The sequence below is a fragment of the Prionailurus bengalensis genome, chromosome A3 (genome assembly GCF_016509475.1).
Source record: "Prionailurus bengalensis isolate Pbe53 chromosome A3, Fcat_Pben_1.1_paternal_pri, whole genome shotgun sequence".
In the NCBI taxonomy this organism is placed as follows: Eukaryota; Metazoa; Chordata; class Mammalia; order Carnivora; family Felidae; genus Prionailurus; species Prionailurus bengalensis.
Genome location: NC_057354.1, coordinates 79,118,275 through 79,140,105, shown reverse-complemented (window position 1 = coordinate 79,140,105; position 21,831 = coordinate 79,118,275). Strand labels below are relative to the sequence as shown.

The following is a 21,831-nucleotide window of genomic DNA, read 5'->3' as shown; positions in this document are numbered from 1 at the left end:
CTCATAGCTTTATCATTTTGCTTGAAGGAAATTCCCTGAATATCAGATACACCTTTATTCCAGTAAAATCACCAAACCATCCTTCAAAGCTAAATAGTTAAACAATTTTTTTCACCATTCAGAAAAATTCTTAGCTGTGTTTCTCTCTGTTAGTATGAATAAACTCTGTCCTTTAAACTGAATAGAGAATAGAGAATTGATAAACTGATAGAATAGAGAATAAAACCACTTCACACATATACGGAGAGGAAATGAGGTAATGAAAGTACTTTGGAAATTAGAGAAGTTATTGATGCAAAATATTTTTACCTCAAACTTCAGTTTTGAAGCATAAGTAATTTTACATGTTGAACCAGTGAGAACAGAAAATAGAAAACAAAAAGATGCCAGTGTTCTAATAGATTCAGAATGAGTGAAGCTTTCTTGAGTAAAAGGAATGTCTTGTGATTTTAATTTTACTTTGTAGATTAGAGAGAGAAAAAAACCTAGCTATTCATTATTGTGATTCTAGAGTAGCTAATATGCTTGCTGATGATTCAATGCAATCAATAAATATAGAAATACTCAATAAAGAAGAATAAATTGTTACATGGTGTGGCATTTATTGTTTTTCTCTATGTTGAATTTTTGTTCTCTGTGGAGATTAATGTATATAGAGTATGAAATTGTGCTTATTTTGTATGCAAGGATGTTCATTATAGCATTTTTTAATAACAGAAAAGCTTACAACTTAAATGTCCAACAGTCCCTAGAGTTGAAAAGATGTCCCTGGCATATTAATTAAAGTAATTTTCCAAAAGTATGTTTAATATCCCATGAAGTATATACATTTATGTTTATATTATAAAAATAGCTAAAAGGAAACACGCCAAACGGTTACTACATTCTACCTCAGTGGTGTGGGATTAAAAAATCCATTCTGTGTTTGATTATTTTATAATTTGTATGTATCATTTTTGTGATAAGAAGCTAAGATCTCTCTTTTAAAATTCAAATCCATTAAGAAGTTTGAGCACTTAAAAATAAAGCCTTAACACAAAAATAATAAAAAAAGAAAGCCTTGTACAGAGATTTTAAGTATGTGAATAAAATGCTTTTGCCTTGCTAATAATCCTAATCATAATACTGGCAGGAACAATTCTTTCAGTTGTCTCTTTCCAGTTCCCTGAACTCTCTTTCATGTTCACATTGAATTTATATACATGCACAAAAATCATACAAATTTATTTCAAAATTTGTTAAATTTTTTTTTTTGGTAGAATCACTAGTAATTGAGCTTTGAAGTGAAAAAAAAAACAAAAAAACAAACAAAAAACCCAACAAAATTATATCCTTTTCAATGGCCCTGTGAACAAGCTGATTTGAGAACAGTAGTATTCCAGTTTTCCTTCTCATTCGTTTTCTGAAGCCAATCTTTGAGAGTTAATTTCTATTTCCATTCATAAGTGGTTAGATGTTGGTTTCCTTTTGCTCATTTTTAAACTGTCTTTATAATTTTTAGAGCTTGTTTGAAGTGAGTGTGATCTTTGCTCACCCAGAAACAGTTGAGGATTGCCACTTCCTGTAAGTTGCTACGTAAACAATGTCAATTGTGTAACATTGTTAATGCTTTTGGATTTTCATGAAACAGTCCTCTTTGTAACTTGTCATGTTTTAGCAGATTAAACCAATACAGCTGGTATAGAAATTCATTTTGTCTGTTCCTAATATCCTGAATTTAGCAGCAATATTATATAAAATATATTTGAGTTATATTCACCCCAAAATAAACTCATTAACTTTTCTTTATTAACTTGGATTTTACTTAGACGTGCAATATGCCCAGATTGCTTCAAGCCAGCCAAAAACAAGCAGGTAAAGATTCCTCCTTTTTATTCTTTATTGAGTTTTATTTGAGCTGAATATTCAAATTAACAACAAAATGATATGTGTCAGAAATGTTGTCAATGTATCTTTTAATCATTCTTTAAATATTTCCATTTGCTACAGTTATTTTTTTTTCAACTCTGAACACCTTTGCCTCTAGCTAGGAAGTCATAACGCAAACAATCTCATATTTGTCTCACTGTCTAGGTTGTCTCCCTGGTGTTGTTAAATTTAGAACCAGTGTTTCAATGATGTTACTGTTATCCGTTTGGGGAAATTCAACTTTGAGGTTTTATTCCCAAAATTGCATCATTGGGGAAAATCCATGTTAATTATTAGCATTCCAAACTTTTGTCTAATACTCATTTTCTAGAAATTGGTATTTAAGAAATATAATCCAAAATAAATTATTTTACTTAGGACAATCTGAATTAATATGCCTATTTCAGGCTACATTTGCAAAAGGGCATTTTATACAAACTCCCCTTTATTTGATGTGAGCTGGTTTTCATGTTAATGAGCAAAATAGTTAGCATGCATTTCAGTTTCTGCTGTGCCAGGGTAGAATGGCAAGGCAACGATATTGGCAAGCTTTCATGCCACAGATACTTACCTGGTTTTATGTGAAGATTCAGGCATTACTTTTACTGACATCCATTTTACCCTTATGGTCGTTAAAAAGAATATAAACTTGGGGCATCTGGGTGGTGCAGTCTATTAAGTGTCTGACTCTTGATTTTGGCTCAGGTCATGGTCCCAGGGCCATGGGATCAAGTCCCACATTGGGCTCTGCACTGAGCGTGGAGCCTGCTTAAGATTCTCTCTCCTGGGGCACCTGGGTGGCTCAGTCGGTTAAGTGTCTGACTCTTGATTTCAGCTCCGGTCATGATCTCAAGGTTTGTGGGTTTGAACTCCACGTAGGACTCTGCACTGATTGTGCGAAGCCTTCTTGGGATTCTCTCTCTCTCTCTCTACCTCTGCCCCTACCCTGCTAACATGGTTATCTGGTTTAGAGCATGCACGTACATGCTCTAAAAAATGTGTGTGTGTGTGTGTGTGTGTGTGTGTGTGTGTGTATGTGGTAGATATGCTAGAACAAATTAGTGTATATATACATGGTGTATATATACATATATATACGTATATATACATATATGTGTGTTTGTGTGTGTGTGTGTGTGTGTGTGTGTGTGTGTGTGTGTATTCATTGCCAAAGATACATCTGTTAGTCTTTACTCTCGCTTTGACTGGTTGCTGAGCCTTTTGGAACCAGGGGGTGGTAGGGGGAGGGGGTGTTGAGGGATGGGAGACAGAGTTGGCACCATTTGTCAAATTCCCTGTGCAGCAAGTCTAAATGTGAGAAAGTCTAAAGCACTGCTTCCCACCTTTCTCACATCATGATACACCTAGAACATTACCATGTTTTTTCAGCACCCTGAAGTTAACAAGTTGCTCTAATCTGGAAGCAATTGGTCTAGGGGTTCTTTGGCCCTTGTGAATTAGAGGGCTCAACATCTTGGCACAACTGTAGCTCATTGCTTTGCCATACTAGTTGGAAAGCTCTGCCCAAATGACCTGTAGCCATGTTTATATTGAAGATCTCATTGTATTGTTTGTTATCTTTGAGAAAATATACAGGTACCAGCACCAAATTGTAGAACAAGGAAATTTTTGTCAAAGCATCACAGATACCACATCATTTGGCCAGTGGTATAATGTATATAGTTTTCCTGCCTTATTGCTGAGAGCCAATTAAATAACCTTTTGAGATTCTTTCAGGCTTAAGTTTTCATATCTTAACAAATAGGCACTGAATTTTCAGTTTTAACTCTATAATTTGGGGTTCTCCAAAATATGGTTTAGAAAATCATTGATTTGATGATAAACTGTTGAGAGACCTACATTGTACCTCTTTTTAGTCAAGTGTAATTTCACAAAACAGAAGAAGTAATTGTAATTTATCATAGTAAGCCATGTATATATACACTAATTTGTTCTAGCATGTCTACCATATGGTTTGACTTTTCTTATTTAAAAAAAACCCCTAAGTGGGACATTTGTTATAGATGCCCTTCTGTTACAGTGAATTTGTTTACTTTCTCTGTGGTTGGCGAGTGGTGTTGAGCTGCTAGATGCCAGGGCGGGCTTGTTGGCTCTATTTACTCTTAGCCTGGCAACCAACTGCTGAACTGTTCTGCTAGACCTACATGGTGTTATGGACGCAGACTAGATTGAAAAGAAAGGCTGTGGGGAGAACTGCTGGAATAAATGCTTATGTTTTACCTTCTTGAAGCTATTAAGTATTTCTCTCCTTTAAAATGATGTAATTTCCCCAACTATGTTCTGTGTTTCACCTTTGATGTTTTCTTGTCTGAGTGATAAAATGTCTTTTCTTTTCATTTTACCTTATATAGTCAGTGTTCACTAGAATGGCAGTTATGAAAGCGTTGAATAAGATAAAAGAAGAGGATTTCCGCAAGTGAGTAGAAGTATAGAAACATGGCGGCATCATGGAATTTTAGAATAAAGGGAATGTTAGAGATAATCTAACATCCAGTCTCTAAAACAAGACTGGATGTATTTCAGGGATGAGGATTGTGTCTTAGTCATTATTATATTCCCAAATCCCTGGCTCAGTACCTGGCATGTACTAGTGTTCAGTAAATGTTTATTGGACTGGTATTTGAATTGGTGAGTCAAATCCAACTTCTTTATCTTTAGAAGAGCATGTTGAGGGAGTTGACTTGCCTAAGATTTCAACTGGGTAATAGAATAGGCTTAGAGCCAGGGTTCCTGTCTCTCCAGCCCAGAGTTGGTCCCATTACATCCCCTGTTTTAAGTATTGTCCATCTGAAGACGAGGGAGAAAAAGGCCCTTCACTTGTTAAAATATGCTGAAATACAATAAACCTCATATTTTAATTCTCATTGTATTCATCTTGTTCAGTAAAATATCATGGTTATCTTTCCAGAATATCCTTGAATAAATTTCAAACAATAAAGTTGTGAGGAAGGTTTTATATATTTTATTGACTAAAAGTGAGTCTCAGGAAATGGAAATACTTACACTAAATTTTAGAAAGTAAAGTCAGCCTCTCTTTGCAAGCAATAGGTCCTGAACTTCTAAGTCATTTTTTTTGTTAAGACATCTTAGGAAACTGTATGAAATTTTCAAGCCAAGCATTTGGAGTCCATCCACATTGAGTCATTTACAGGTAGACTCCAGTCCATGGCTTTGGAAGTTCCCAGATGGTAGACAGAAAATAAAGCCATACATTGCTCTTTTCTGTCCTCAGATTGAAGTTTTTTAGTTTAAAGGGCAGAGTCTGCCACATTCCACTTTTTCTGGCCCTGTGTGTGATCTAATTCCCAAGGTCATAGTTGGAATGAGAAAGAGAAAGAGAGAAAACTGGTGGAGACCCTCCCCACAGGTGGGACTTACCAGCTTTACCCAAATGATTAATGATTTTTTAAGCTGGCACCAACTGTTCATAGGGAGCAAGATGGCTAAAGACCCTGGAGAGGCTTCCACTTCATAAATATGGGGTTTTCTCTCAGATCTCAAGGCTATTAGAAATTATCATCTGGGAACATGCAGCCCCCTCAGTGAAAGGTAGTAGCAGAGCCCTGATTCACTTTGTGTCACTCTCGTGTATTAAAGTGTACTTGAGGTGTAAAAGATCTTTATGATTTCAAAATTTAAAGTTAGGGAGTGGCTTAGTCTGTGAGAGACTCGGGTTCCGTGTGTCTCAGACAATGCTGATTCATCCTAGTTATGTGGTTCAATATCTTTTCTGGAAAATAGTAGCTGTAAAATTTATTTTGTTTTGCAGGCAGTTTCCTTGTCCTCCAAACTCACCAAAGGCTGTATGCACTGTTCTTGAAATTGAGTGTGCTCATGGTGCTGTTTTTGTGGCTGGTAAAATATTTAGTCTAGAATATACTTATGCTGTCAACTTACTATCCTTTCTGAAAACTCAAGTCACCTCTCCTCTGTTTCCTTTTAATTTTTGTTATCAGGTTCTGATTAATTAACTCTTTTGAGAACTAGGACTGATAGTCAAGCTTATTTTAGCTTCTGTAGGTATTCTCAAGGTCCACTCATAATGGTTATTTGAAATACCATGCCAAAGGGAAATGACACTTCTTAAGTTTTAATAGTTTCCATCAGAGGTGGCCAATACCCATAGAAATATGGGTAGATGCAGAGACCCGAAACTGATCGGGAGAAACATAGCTACAGAAAGCATAAAAGCAAACTTGAAAAAAATAATTTTATTATCTGCAGAATGACTGAAGATTTGACTTTCTGCTTAAAAATAAAAAATTGTTGCATTGACCTTCCCAAGAGGTAATCTAGCAGATAGTTTTTGTTTTGAAAGCTACATCTATTTCATAGTAATGGCTGAAATGAAATTGTTTCGTGGTCTTAACTATAATACTCTGCCCTGTGGGAATGAAAGCTACCTGCCATAGTGCAGCTTTCTTCATAAAGCAGTGAGTCATTTTCTGTTTGGTTTTTTTTTTTTTTAATTAAAAAACTTCAAAATTTCCCGTATTTGAACTCTTTGGAATATATTATCACCAATGAGTATTGCATTAAAGTATTATTAATCAGGCATAAAAGCAGTAGTTTCTGGGTTTTTTGGTAATGACCCTTGGTGTGTTCCATAATATAACTTGTTCAGCCAGCCAATCGGATTAATAAATATATTGAGCATTTAATTTTTTTTTTATTGAGCATTTCTTCAGAGCTCATTTGATGATTCATATCATGTCTTTAACCATCTCTTCTATTGTTACCTTAAATCTTTTAATTTAATTATTTATATGTCTGTATGCTGGCTCCCCAAGTTAGATTGTAAGTTAGTTGAAGGGTAAGCCTTGCTTTGTATCGTGGCACCTAGGATATTGGCACTCAATGTATAGTTGTTTTATCTTATTATGTTAATTATATAATTCCATCCAGGCTACCTTGTGTTTCTTTGACAGGGAGATATAATAAATATTCCAGGAATCTACCGCAAACTCCTTGGATAATTGATGGAGAAAGGAAGCTGGAATCTTCAGTGGAAGAATTAATTTCAGATCATCTTTTGGCAGTATTCAAAGCAGAGAGTAAGTATTATAATATTCATATTTTAAATACATAGTCATTCATGAATAGGTTTCTTTGAGGTGGCGGGAAAGATTTCTAAATTTTGTAAATCACCAGATCTAGACTCCTTGCCTGGCAGCTTCCCATGAACAAGGGTCACCATGTCCTGAGCACCTCTGGCTTGGGCTGGATTTGAGCCGAGGATTTCTTTTGTCTCTCAAGATGACTATTCTTTCCTGGGCAAATTCAAAACCACTGAAACTGTTTTAAGGGAATGCACTTAAGTTCTGACCTTGGGACACCTCAGACTTGGCCTCTTTTGGGGGAATATGAGGAAATTAAAACACAACTTGCACATCCAGTTCTTGTTCAAGAATAATCACTGGCAAATGTCTAGCTTCCACCTTAACTGCTAAAATGTCCTGGGATAAAGTTCAAGCCTAGAGAAAGCAGGTCAACAGCTACCAGTTCATGAAGACTTCATGATAGTTGTGTTGTATTTTAATTTTCCAGGTATTAATGAGCCCAGGTTTGTGGGATGAGTCAGATCCTGCCAGGCTTAGGTTTTCTCTGTCTCTGTAGGTCTGCCAGGTCGCAGACCACATAGAGCCTGTGATTTCACCTAGGATTAGGCTAGAGGGAAGGGGCTAAGATTTCAATTGCAGGAAGTCATGTTGTACAACAGGAAAACCTGTAGGCCATAAGCAATGATTGATTTACTTTAAAGTGGGTCTCCTAGCATAATTAGAACACTTTTTTTGAGGAAGCAACTAGATATCTACTCTTCTCTCTGAAAAACCTTGAGACAAGACTGCTTTAGGAATGGCAAGCAGATGATTGAGATGAGATATGGCTGTTCCTTCCACCTCTCTGGCTTGTCAAGAAGGAAGACAAGCACTTTAAAACACATCCCTCGGGGCGCCTGGGTGGCGCAGTTGGTTAAGCGTCTGACTTCAGCCAGGTCACGATCTCGCGGTCCGTGAGTTCGAGCCCCACATCAGGCTCTGGGCTGATGGCTCAGAGCCTGGAGCCTGTTTCCGATTCTGTGTCTCCCTCTCTCTCTGCCCCTCCCCCGTTCATGCTCCGTCTCTCTCTGTCCCAAAAAATAAATAAACGTTGAAAAAAAATTAAAAAAAAAAATAAATAAAACACATCCCTCTTATAATTTGTTGCCTACCAGGTAGGTGGACTCTCTTTTTAAGGGTCTTTAAGAATTGTTTACTGAATAAAGAAGAAATTAACCTAGCAACCTAACATTTTCCAAAATCTCAGCAGTAAAGACTCTGGGATAAGTGGCACCTGGGTGGCTCAGTCAGTTAAGTATCCGACTCTTGATCTTGGCTCAGGTCATGATCTCACAGTTTGTGAGTTCAAGCCCCATGTAGGGCTCTGCAGTGACAGTGTGGAGCCTGCTTGGGATTCTCTCTCTCCCTCTCCTTCTGCCACTCCTCCACTTGTGTGTGCATGTATTCTGTCTGTCTGTCTGTCTGTCTGTCTCTCTCTCTCTCAAAATAAATAAATAAACTTTTAAAAAAAAGGACTCTGGGATATTGCCATGAGCTTTTACTTGCTTAATATCTACATACTGGGTATCTTGTAAGATTTATCCAAATTATAAAGAAGTGAAAATTAAGCTTTAGTACAAAAAGTTTCTTTCAAACTCTTTTTGGAGCCACCTGACTCTCTTTGTATAAGATGATTCAAGAAACTTTCAGTTTTGATTATTTGGGTCTCAAGGAAGGCCCCATTGCCAAGAGGGCCGTCAGGAGGCTCTGAAACAGATGTATGTTTCCCCCTTGCAATCTTTCATGAAGTTAGCTTGGTTTCATTTTCCATTTGAGCGGGGGAAATTGTCCCCAAACTGAAAATGAAGCAAACTGTGTGTTTAGCATCTGTAATTGTGTCCTGAGGAAATTTATTGAGAGCTGCTTGAGAAAAAGCAGACCTCTGGGCCTTGGTGCTAACTGGCTCCTTGTCAGGGGATAAAACCTGTTGTTAGAAATGCCTGATTGATAGCATCAATTTGCTAAACCTGTGTATCTCAGATATATTACTCATCATTTCTGCAGATAACATGTGACAACTCTGGGAAGATGGTTCTGACTGATGTACCTCTATGTTTTACAACTCTTTGAAAATAAGTGGTATTATATGAGGCAGTCTAGCTACTCGTATAAAGGTCCCTTCCCCCAAATGGGAGATTTCTCAGTCACTTCAAACTGGCACATCATATTATCCATTTGCTAATCCCCTGGTTAATGAGTAGTAAGCTTGGACACACTCTCAAAGTCACTGTGTCTAAGAAACTTTCCCCTAATACATTTGCTATTTCACTTATTGAATAAATATCTGTCATGTTATTTCCCTACTGAAAACTTGTCAATGACTACATGCAGGATAAAATCCAAACTATTGAACTTGATCTTCTGAGGCCTTCATCATCTGGCCTCTGCCCATTTTTCAGTTCCATCATCTGTGTGTTCTGCGTATGAGGGCCACTACCCACTACATACTAGCTGAACTGCTGATAGTTCCTGATCATTCTTGCACTTGGTTTTGTTTTTGTTTTTACAATTTCTGTTCCTTTGAGCAAAAGGAACTCACAGGATTATGGGGATAAGACAGGGCATAATGTGAATTTAGAAAACTCAACCAGGGCACCTGTCTGACCCAATCAGTGAAGCATATAACTCTTGATCTCAGGTCTGAGTTTTGAGCCCCACATTGATAGGGTGTAGAGATTACTTAACAATAAAATCTTTAAAAAAGCAGAAAAGAAGGGACGCCTGGGTGGCTCAGTCGGTTGAGCGTCTGACTCTTGGTTTCGGCTCAGGTTATGATCTCACAGTTTGTGGGTTCGAGCCCCACATCAGGCTGTGCTGGCAGTGCAGAGCCTGCTTGGGATTCTCTCTCCTTCTCTCTCTGCCCATCCCTCACTTGTGCTGTCTCTGTCACTCTCAAAATAAATCAACTTAAAAATTTTTTTTTTAAAAAGGGGCGCCTGGGTCACTCAGTCAGTTAAGCATCCGACTTTAGCTCTCAGAGATCAGGTCATGATCTCACAGTTTGTGGGTTCGAGCCCCGCATCAGGCTCTGTGCTGACAGCTCAGGGCCTGAAGCCTGCTTCGGATTCTGTGTCTCCCTCTCTCTCTGCACTTCCCCCACGTATGCTGTGCCTCTCTCCTTCAAAAATAAATAAACATCAAAAAAATTAAAAAAAAAAAAGAAAAAAAAATGAAAACTCACCCAAATTTTAAACATGTATTTCCTAATACTTAAGGTATTAAGGTATTAAGGAGTTAATACTTAACTCCTTTTCCTTTTGTTGTTAGCTATTATTCATAATTGCATACGAATAAAGTTTTAAAGGTTACCCCCAAAAGTATTTTTAAGTGAGTTTTCTATTATGTACTTATCTATCTATTTATTTTTAGAGCAGAGAAGGAAGGAGGAAAGAGCACGCAAGCAGGGGACAGGGGCAGAAGGAGAGGGAGAGAGAATCTTAAGCATGCTCCACGCTCAGCACAGAGCCTTACGTGGGGCTCGATCCCACAACCCTAGGATCATGACCTGAGCCAAAATCAAGATTCTGATGCTTAACTGACTGAGCCATCCAGGCGTGCCACCCCCAAAAATATTTCTCAATGTATTGTCCAAATTTGAGATATTTTCCTAAAAGATATAATAAATAATCGCTTCTTCCTTTGTCTGGATTTAATGTTTCTCTGGACTTCCCAAGGGCCTAGCTTGGGATCCTACACCTCTGGAATTTGTGGAAATTTTATGGGCTAATTTATGAATTGGAGATTCTGGTCTGATTTAGCTGTCACTGTTCGACTTACCTCTCTGTGTCCCGTTCTTTCCCTTCTCCCCCATCAGTCACAGGTTATGGCTCAGTCACTGTGGATCCCCTGGTTCCCTGACATTATGGCTGGTTTGGAGATGGAGGTGGGCAGGTATAAGACAGATCACAGCCCCAGGGAGTCAGTATCTTTCAGCTTCCCAGTTGCCATTCTGAATTCCCCATTTAGCTATCCACCCCTAGTTAGTGCTACTCTTGAGTCTGTTGAGTCTGTCTAGAAGCTACTGATGTTACCATGGGTTTTATTAACAATGGAGTCTAAACATGGAGTGGAGGGTTCTTTGGGACTCAGTGGTCCACAGAATCCTATTCCTTGCCTGGCCTTGATTCTCCACCTCAAGAAAAGCCTGACCCTGTGGCTCTCATAGCTGCTTACTTGGCCAGTTCTTAGGTATTAATGCAGCACAAGTTATCCAGGCTTCTTTTTATTTTTATTTATTTATATTTATTTTTTAAGTGTGGAGCCCAACATGGGGCTTGAATTCACGACCCTGAGATCAAGACCTGGACACCTGGAACACCTGGGTGGCTCAGTTGGTTAAGCGTTTGACCCTGGCTCAGGTCATGATCTCGTGGTTTGTGAGTTTGAGCTCTGCGTCGGGCTCTGTGCTGACAGCTCAGAGCCTGTAGCCTGCTTCAGATTTTGTGTCTCCCCCTCTCTCTGCCCCTCCCATGCTTGTGCTCTGTCTCTGTTTCTCAATAATAAATAAATTAAAAAAAAAAAAGACCTCCACATTGCCAGTGCAGAGCTCAACGTGGGGCTTGATACCATGAACCATGAGATCATGACATGACTCAAAATCAAGAGTTGGATGCTCAACTGACTGAGCCATACAGGTGCCCCAATTTACCCAGATTTCTGAGCCTAAATTCAGCTTAAATTCTAGTCCTACCTTGGCTGTCTGGCCCTTACCTAACCAGTACTGGGTTACTCCTCTCTATGAGACCCATAGCTTTGGGCCCTGTGGGAGAGAGGAGCCCACTTTACCCTGACAGTACGTGTCAAACAATAGTTCAGAACCTATGTTCCCTAAAGTGTTGACCTTGGCTTGCCAAAGGGATCTTTTAGACATGAGGAAAGGGTGAAATCCTACTTTCTTCCCAGCTAAGTATCTTCAAAAAGAGGGCTAATCTTCAGTGTAGTTTTCATAGGCCTTTCCAAGCCTTTTAACCTTCCTTTTTCTAAAATCTACGTGGGACCTTTACATATAGACTCTTTCCTGGGAAAAAAGTGGCTGTCTAAATGGTGTTCACTATTCCGCCTTTCCCATTTGCTCTTTCCAGCTATCTTGTTCTTCCTCATCTTGTGCTCTCCAAAGTAGCTGGACCATTGAGGAATAAATACAAATCTCATAGCTCATGTTGCAACTGTGCTCTTAGTGCTGTATGTGTTCATAATGCTATGTGCTTCCTGTCATAGCCCTACCCACTATATTACAGTCCCTATCCCTCCACAAACAGTAAGCCCTGTGAGGATCAGGACCGTGTCCATATTGTTTATCTCCCCTGTGTCTAGCACAGTGCCTCGTACACAGTGCCTTGTATAGCCTCTAATATACGTATGTGTTCAGAGATCTTAAACTTTACCAAACTCTAATGACTGACCAGAGTTCTCCAAACGTCCCAGCCTTTTCTAATCCCTGATCCAAGAAGACCAGTCTTGCTTTCCCTGTGGGCATGAGTCTGAACTCTTGGTGGAGTCTGCCTATCTCTTGGTGGTGTTGTATAAACCAGTGGTTAAGAGACTCTGGATGGAGTCAGACCACTTGGTTCAAATCCTGGCCCTACCACTTACCAATAATGTCATCTTAGGCAAGTTACCTATCCTGTCTGGGTCATTTTCCTTGTAAGTAAAATGAGGATAATGATAGTACCTATCTTATAGTGTTAACATCTATGAAAAATTTAGAATAATGCCTGCCTGTGGTAATGTTTGCTATGGCAATGATGGTGAAATTGTCAGTTTTGTATCTAAGTAAGTTATGATGCAACAGCTGCCCCCCCCCACCTTTTTTTACACCATTTCCCATTCTAATATTTGCAGCTTTTAGTCTAGGATGATCCATTTATCTTAGAATGAACACTAGTTTTGTTGTGGTCCCAGTTTAGGCTTTGCTTGATACAAAGAATTTACTTTTAAACCCTTTCCCCCCCACTCCTCTTCCTTTCATAGAGTTTAATTCTCAAATAAATGATTTTGCTTTGTTTTGTTTCAAGAAAAAAAAAAAAAAAGAAGGAAAATGACAGATTTTTCACCGTAAGCCTGTGACCAGGGTTGTTGTGGAGCCTTCCTCTAAAAAGTGCTCTGCCTCTGGTCTCCCATGGGATGGTGGCATAAGGTGATAGTTAAGGTCTGGCTTTGACATCAGAAATGTCTAGCTCTGTCTGCCATTTAATCATGCGACCTTGATGAAAGTACTTATCCTTTTAGAAGCTTGGTATTCTTTTATTTAATACCTACATCATAAAGTTCTAATAAGGATTGAATGAAATAATGTATGCAAAATGTTAGCTCAGTGCCCAGCATATATGTGCTCAATAAATGGTACTTCTTATCATTGCTATTTTTATTAGAGATTGGGATTAGAGGTGGGATGGCGACTATCCCTTGGAGTTCTCCTGTAGATTATTTCAGACAAATGGGGTTTCTACCAACGGGTGGGAATGAAAGTCTTAGGGCTATTATGTTTCTGATTATTTTTCTTTATCTCCTTTGCAAAGGTTTTAATTTTTCCTCCTCTGGAAGAGAAGATGTAGATGTGAGAACATTAGGAAATGGTAAGATTGCAACAGCATCACTTGACTAGAACTAACATTCAGACTATCACCCTTCTCAGACAGCAGGTTCACTGTAGTTGCTCAGTTAAAACCAAAGTGGGCAAAGCCCAGAGCTTCTCCCAGTGAGGAGGCTTTGCGAATTATGGAGCTACCTTTATAAATTATATGATTATGTCTTAACAGGAATCATGTGTTCAGAAGCCATCCTTATTGCATACCTATAGGTTCTAAGGGAATTTTATGTGCATTAACAAGGTGGTAACCAAGTTTTTCCAAAAGTTTGATTATTAATTGTTCCATTTGCTAACATTTCAGCAGTACCAGTACAGTTTTCAAAATGCACATCTTCATTTAAAAAGTGATTCTGTTCTCTTAGCCTTCATTTCTCTCATTTTGCATTGTTGCATTACAAGAAAGATGCTGAGAGTTAATAGTCCCTTCCCCTTATGGAATCACAGCTTTTCCATTTCACTAGTGGATTAGGCTAGGAGGATGGATTTCAGCTTGGTATACCTGGGCATTGCTGTGTGTAATAATGTTACCTTTGTGTAACCAAATCAATTAGCAGTTGTTTGGATTTTATTTTGTAATTAACACAGGCTTGTTCATGGACTTTTGGGAGAGCAGTCATTTTTACATGTTGCCTGTCCTGGGGTTTAGCAGCCCCCCAAAAAGCCCCTTGATTCTTTTCACACATTCTTCCCTCCCCCGGATGTAGTCATGTCACTAAACTTTCAGTCCTCTAGAGCTCAACTCGTTTTTTCACACCTCCTAACCCTCTTGCATTGGCCCAAATGTTAACTCCATCAACACGTTTCTGTTTCATGACGGGGTGTGTGCTGCCAGGAAGGCCCTTTGCAATTGAGCTGGTGAATCCTCATAGAGTACATTTCACTTCACAAGAAATTAAGGAACTTCAGCAGGTAAACCACTTCATGACATGGAAATCGTCATGTTTCTGCAACTCTGTAACTGAACTAGAGTTACTAATTGTTTTTCTTTTTCTGCTACTACAGAAAATTAATAATTCGTCTAACAAAATCCAAGTCCGTGACTTGCAGCTTGTCACAAGGTAAGGGTAGACTCACTGGAGACGAACTGAAAATGGAAGTTTTGGTTGTAGGTCATGTATCTGTTAAGGGAATTGTATCCAGAACATATAAAGAACTCTTACAACTCAGTAATATGAAAACAACCCAATTAAAAATGGGGAAGATGATTAAGTGGACATTTCTCCAAAGAGGATATTATGTTTATGCATGAATACATGAAAAAAAAAATGCTCAATATCATTTGCCATTAGGGAAGGGCAAGTCAAAACGTCAGTGATATCCCACTTTACTCTCACTAGGGTGGCTCACTAGGATGGCTATAATCAGAAAGACAGAAAAAAACAAATGCTGGCAAAGATGTAGAGAAATGGGAACCCTAAGAAATTGCTGTGAGATTATGTGTGGCCACTTTGGAAGACAGTTGGCAGTTTGTCAAAAGGTCAAATGTAGAGTTACCATTATGGCCCAGCAACTCCACTTCTAGATATATACCCACAAGAAGTGAAAATGTACACCCACACAAAGACTTGCTCATGAATGTTCATAGTAGCATTATTCATAATAGCAAAAAAGTAGATACAACCCAAATGTCCATGGGTAACATATGGTATCTCCATACAACAGAATATTATTCAATAATAAAAAGGAATAAAGTACTGATACATGCACCAACATGATGAACCTTGAAAACATTATGAAGTAAAAGAAACCAGACACCACACACCACGTATTGTATGCTTCCATTTTATATGAAATATTCAGAGTAGGGAAATCTATGGAGACAAAGTCAATTAGTGGTTGCCAAGGGCTAGGGGAAACAGGAAATGGGAAGGAACTGCAAATAGGGATGGGGTTTCTTTTTTGGGGTGATGAAGTATTCTAAAATTAGATTATGGTGATAGCTACACAACTCTCTAAACATGCTAAAAATCACTGAATCGTACAGTTAAAATGGGAATTGTATGTAAATTTTATCTCGGTAAAGCTATTTTTGAAGAAAGGGAAGTTGGGTCAAGGCTTAAGTGTATTTTGTGTGTTTAGACAAACTTTCTTTTCTTGTTTTTGTTTAGAGAGGCAATAGGACATATGAAAGAAGGTGAAGAAGAAAAGACCAAATCCTACAGTGCCTTAATATGGACAAATAAAGCCATACAGAAAAAAGACATTGAATTCCTAAATGACATAAAGGTAGTTAAATGCTCTATTTTTTTTTTTCCTGATTGCCTATAAAATATTTCTTTGTCTTTTAGATTGTTAGTAGCAAGTCATAAAGCATGGGCTTGGGGGAATGTGAGACCTGCTTTCAAATCCTGGCATTGCCATTTACTGGTTGAATGACTGGGCAATTCATCGAACCTGTTTGAGAGGCAGCATTGCTAGTGATTGAGATCCTGCCTCTGGGCACAGATTGCTTGGCTGCAAATCCTGAATCTGCATTTCCTAGTTGTGTGACTTTGGACGCGTTGCTTGGCTTCTTTATGCTTTGTTTCCTTCATCTGTAGAATTAGAAGAATGAAATGAGTTGTCATGTGAAGCACTTAGAACAGTATCTGGTACATAGAAAACGTGAGCAATGCTATTATTATATTTGGCCATCCGTAGAAAGGAAATATGAAATAGAATTGTCTAATAGAATTGATGCTAAGATAAAGTGTATAAATAAAATATGTTATAAATTTGTCTTAATGTTTATTTTTGAGGGAGAGAGAGAGAGACAGAATGGAAGTGGGGGAGGGGCAGAGAGAGGGGGAGAGAATCTGAAGCAGGCTCCAGGCTCCAAGCTGTCAGCACACAGCCCGACACGGGGCTCAAACCCATGAATTGTGAGATCACAACCTGAGCTGAAGTCGGACTCTTAACCAACTGAGCCACTCAGGCGCCCCAACATGTTATAAATTTTTAAGAAGGATAATATATGTACAGCACAAATTTTGGCATGTGCTAGGTTTTCCTTCACATGAGCATACGGCACTGTAGAGGATCTGCCTGCTCCTTTGCATGTTTCTTCCCACCTATCCCCATCTCTTCCTGTAAGGATAATTTACTCTCAAATGCAAGGAATGAGCATAAATGGATATAGAGGTCTGTATAGTTATCACAACGTTGTTAAAATGGGCAATATTTTGTAATAATCTAGATGACCTACTAGAGGAGACAGACTTCATCTTATGGCTTATCTGTATGATGGACTACTGCTAACCAGCTGTTAGAAATTATGTGGTAGATGACTATTGACAAAGGAAAATGTTCCTGATAAATGCTCAGGGGAAGAAAACAAGCTATAAGAGTATTTATTGGGTGATACATTGTGATTTAAACATACACATGAGAAGGGTGCCTCGGTGACTCAGTCGGTTAAGCATCTGACTTGGGCTCAGGTCATGATCTCATGGTTCATGAGTTCGAGCCCCATGTCGGGCTCTGTGCTGATAGCTCAGAGCCTGGAGCCTGCTTCAGATTCTGTGTCTCCCTCTCTCTCTGCCTTTCCCCCGCTCATGCTCTGTCTGTCTCTCTCCCTCAAAAATAAATAAACATTAAAACATATACATGAGTGTGTGTTTCTGTATACACATATATGCAACTATGTAGAAAACAAATCGTGTGGCAAAAGATACCATAAATAGGATTTCTACTTATGAAAAATGCAAACACCCAATAGAGAAAAATAGACAAAGGATCAAGCAGCTGGAAAAGAGCAACTGCATATGGCCAAGGATCATCTGAAAAGACGTTCCACTTTGGATTAAAGTAACAATAAGACATCACTTTAGTCCTCTGAGACTAGCACCTATTGGTTGGCACGGAGAAGACTAGTTGCATACTTTGTCAGTAGAAATGTAAAGTGTTTAGCCTTTTTTGGAAAATAATGTAGCAGTGATTCTAAAAATTAAAAACGTATTCGTCTTCTACCCAGCACTTCCACTACTGGCAATCTGTCCTGAAGAAATAAAACTCCAGGGCTTAAGGATTTGTGCACAAAGATGTTTACTGACTTTATTCAAAGTGGCAAAATCAACAACAACACAGCTAGAAACAAAGTGAACTTCCTTCAGAAAGGAAATGGCAGGGGCACCTGGGTGGCTCTGTCGATTGAGCGTCTGACTTTGGCTCAGGTCATGATCTCACAGCTCGTGAGTTCGAGCCCTGCGTCAGGCTCTGTGCTGACAGCTCAGAGCCTGGAGCCTGCTTCTGCTTCTGTGCCTCCCTCTCTCTCTGCCCCAACCCACTCACATTCTGTCTCTGTCTCTCTCAAAAATAAATAAACATTAAAAAAATAAAAAAAAAAATTAAAAAAAAGGAAATGGCAGAGGAAGCTGGAATATTATAAAGTTATTAAAAAAAACTAAAGCAGCATGTGATCCCATTTATGTTATTGTGTGTATATATGCCTAAAATTGTTGGAAAAAAGGATAGAAGTAGGTCCACACCTATGACTCACAGAAATACACATGACATTATGAGAAAGAAAGTGAAGTGCAGAATAATGTTTATAGTATGAATCATTCACCTGTTTAGACACGTTCATCCCTAACACGGGGGTGGGTGTTGACTAGATCACCCCCAGTGGGCCTCCAGATCTTATGTTCCATGAGTCTATATCAAAAGCCGTTTGGTTTTTAACCCATTATCTGCAGCCTTTAGAATGATAGTTTAGACAGATATTCTTAAGATTGGAAAACAAATTTCTAAACCACTATTTCACCACATATGTAAGTCATTCAGAATTCTGAGGGGAAGATGAACTCATTTAAAAAATAGATTTGGGGGGGCGCCTGGGTGGCGCAGTCGGTTAAGCGTCCGACTTCAGCCAGGTCACGATCTCGCGGTCCGTGAGTTCGAGCCCCGCGTCAGGCTCTGGGCTGATGGCTCGGAGCCTGGAGCCTGTTTCCGATTCTGTGTCTCCCTCTCTCTCTGCCCCTCGCCCATTCATGCTCTGTCTCTCTCTGTCCCAAAAATAAATAAACGTTGAAGAAAAAAAATTAAAAAAAAAAAATAGATTTGGGGCACCTGGATGGCTCAGTTGGTAGAACATGTGACTCTTGATCTTGGGGTCGTGAGTTCAAGCTCCATGTTGGGTATAGAGATTACTTAAAAAAAATGCATTCATAGTTTGAAGGTAGCCCTATTCACAGCTAATTTAGAAATAATGCTGAATAATGTGAAAGATAATTTTTGTAGGTACAGAGTAAGCAATGAAAGGGTCTATTTTAATGATTCATAGCTCAAATGGACTGATGGGACTAGCTGACTTCTAATAATTTTTTTGTGTTGGGGTTAAAACTACTTTCAAATATTCCTATTGTCATCAAGAATAGAAAAACTGAGGGGCGCCTGGGTGGCTCAGTTGGTTGAGGTTCTGAGTTCAGCTCAAGTCATGATCTTATATTTCACGAGTTTGAGCTCTCTGCTGTCAGTACAGAGCCTGCTTTGGATCCTCTGTCTCCCTGTCTCTGCCCCTCCCCTGCTCTTGCTATCTCTCTCTCAAAAATAAATAAACATTAAAAAAAAAAATAGAAAAACTGAGTTACTACCCCATTTTGAGAAAAAGTCACTTCAAATTTACTATTTGTCTCTTCTTTTTTGTTTTTTTCACATTTATTTATTTATTTATTTATTTATTTATTTAATTTTAAAAATTTACATCCAAGTTAGTTAGCATATAGTGCAACAGTGATTTCAGGAGTAGATTCCTTAATGCCCCTCACCCATTTAGCCCATCCCCCCCCAACCCCTCCAGTAACTCTCTGTTTGTTCTCCATATTATGTTTTGTCCCCCTCCCTGTTTTTATATTGTTTTTGCTTCCTTTCCCTTGTGTTCATCTGTTCTGTGTCTTAAAGTCCTCATATGAGTGAAGTCATATATTTGTCTTTGTCTGACTGACTAATTTCGCTTAGCATAATACCCTCTAGTTCCATCCATGTAGTTGCAAATGGCAAGATTTAATTCTTTTTGATTGCTGAGTAATACTACATTGTATATATGTACCACATCTTCTTTATCCATTTATCCATCGATGGACAGTTGGGCTCTTTCCATACTTTGGCTATTGTTGATAGTGCTGCTATAAATATTGGGGTGCATGTGTCCCTTCAAAACAGCATCCCTGTATCCCTTGGATAAATACCTAGTAGTGCAATTGCTGGGTCGTAGGGTAGTTTTATTTTTAATTTTTTGAGGAACCTCCATACTGTTTTCCAGAGTGGCTACACCAGCTTGCATTCCCACCAGTAATGCAAAAGAGATCCTCTTTCTCCTCATCCTCGCCAACATCTGTTGTTGCCTGAGTTGTTCGTGTTAGCCATTCTGACAGGTGGGAGGTGGTATCTCATTGTGGTTTTGATTGGTATTTCCCTGATGATGAGTGATGTTGAGCATTTTTTCATATGTCGGTTGGCCATCTGGATGTCTTCTTTGGAGAAGTGTCTATTCATGTCTTTTGCCTATTTCTTACTGGATTATTTGTTTTTTGGGTGTTGAGTTTGATAGGTTCTTTATAGATTTTGGATACCAAGCCTTTATCTGATATTTCATTTGCAAATATCTTCTCCCATTCCATCAGTTGCCTTTTAGTTTTGCTGATTGTTTCCTTTGCTGTCCAAAAGCTTTTTATTTTGATGAGGTCCCAATAGTTCATGTTTGCTTTGTTTCCCTTGCCTCCGAAGACGTGTTGAGTAAGAAGATGCTGCGGCCAAGATCAGAGAGGTTTTTGCCTGCTTTCTCCTCAAGGATTTTGATGGCTTCCTGTCTTACATTTAGGTCTTTCATCCATTTTGAGTTTATTTTTTGTGTATGGTGTAAGAAAGTGGTCCAGGTTCATTCTTCTGGGTGTCGCTGTCCAGTTTTCCCAGCACCACTTGCTGAAGAGACTGTGTTTATTCCACTGGATATTCTTTCCTGCTTTGTCAAAGATCAGTTGGCCATATGTTTGTGGGTCCATTTCTGGGTTCTCTATTCTGTTCCATTGATCTGAGTGTCTGTTCTTGTGCCAGTACCATACTGTCTTGATGATTACAGCTTTCTAATACAGCTTGAAGTCTGTTGTCTCTTCTTTTTTAAGAGTATTCTATTTCTAAGGAAAAAAAAAAGTTGTTTGCATATGTGTCTGTATTTCTGAAAATTCATCAGAATGGGGCCAGAAGAATGCAATGTTAAAGTAAATAGTTTCCTTTTGTCTACTGAAAACAAGCAGACACAAAACACACAGGAGTGTGTGCTGAACGAGAGTTATATTGGAAGCAGTGGTGGGTCTCCCAGCTCAGTCAGTACTTCCATTGACTAGGACTGGGAGTGAGTACTAGTACAGGGAGAGGAGCATTCCTTAGTCACTCATTTAAAGGCCAGTTATTTCTGTATTCTACAGTGAAGGCTGTATCTGTACAGATTCCTTAACAGTTCAGCCATGTCCTTTTTTTTGTCTCTTTGGCCAGAGAAATGTCAGACCTTATGTAGACAGCATATCTCAGCAGAACAACATGCTTCTAAACCCAAGAATTATGGAATCATAAAACCTACAAGTTAGGAGGGGCCATTGACTCACTGCTATGATCAAAACAGTCACACCATTTCAAGTGTAGTCTTTGTCAGAACTTGCTCTTTCTTTCTGGGTGGAAAACTTGATAGAGGGGAGACCAGACAGAAATCTTTGTTCTCTTAGCATGGCTTCAGGCACTCCCAAGTCGTATAAATTAGGAAGGAGTTGTTCCAACAAGAAATGGCAGAGGATTCAAAGTTCTCATGAACCTACATTTCTGGTTATATCCAATATCTATTTTTAAAACTTAGAATTAGTTGACCTTTTACAATTTTAATCTCTATTTCTTATTTTATGTCTTGTGACAAAAGGAAATCTCTGAAGAAAAACAAGGCTGTGCCCCTAAAAAATCTAAATTGTCAAAAGCATGTAGTATTGTTATTCTCAAGTAACTTGAACTGGGCTTACAGATACTGAGAGGTCTTGATTTATTGTACACACTTCTTTGTAGTTATTATATTGAAAATACTACCCTAGGGGCGCCTGGGTGGCGCAGTCGGTTAAGCGTCCGACTTCAGCCAGGTCACGATCTCGCGGTCCGTGAGTTCGAGCCCCGCGTCGGGCTCTGGGCTGATGGCTCAGAGCCTGGAGCCTGTTTCCGATTCTGTGTCTCCCTCTCTCTCTGCCCCTCCCCCGTTCATGC

General features: G+C 38.9%; 1 protein-coding gene across 1 annotated transcript in view; it reads left to right on the top strand.

Moving 5' to 3' along the window:
• PUS10 (pseudouridine synthase 10) overlaps nucleotides 1–21,831 on the top strand; it is a 73,840-nt gene that overhangs the window by 39,977 nt on the left and 12,032 nt on the right. Inside the window, exons 7-15 of the mRNA XM_043603452.1 lie at nucleotides 1,502–1,563; nucleotides 1,809–1,854; nucleotides 4,281–4,345; nucleotides 5,699–5,784; nucleotides 6,858–6,983; nucleotides 13,547–13,603; nucleotides 14,450–14,526; nucleotides 14,620–14,675; nucleotides 15,726–15,843. Of these exons, the coding sequence (XP_043459387.1) occupies nucleotides 1,502–1,563; nucleotides 1,809–1,854; nucleotides 4,281–4,345; nucleotides 5,699–5,784; nucleotides 6,858–6,983; nucleotides 13,547–13,603; nucleotides 14,450–14,526; nucleotides 14,620–14,675; nucleotides 15,726–15,843 (693 nt within the window). The remainder of the gene's footprint in view (nucleotides 1–1,501; nucleotides 1,564–1,808; nucleotides 1,855–4,280; nucleotides 4,346–5,698; nucleotides 5,785–6,857; nucleotides 6,984–13,546; nucleotides 13,604–14,449; nucleotides 14,527–14,619; nucleotides 14,676–15,725; nucleotides 15,844–21,831) is intronic.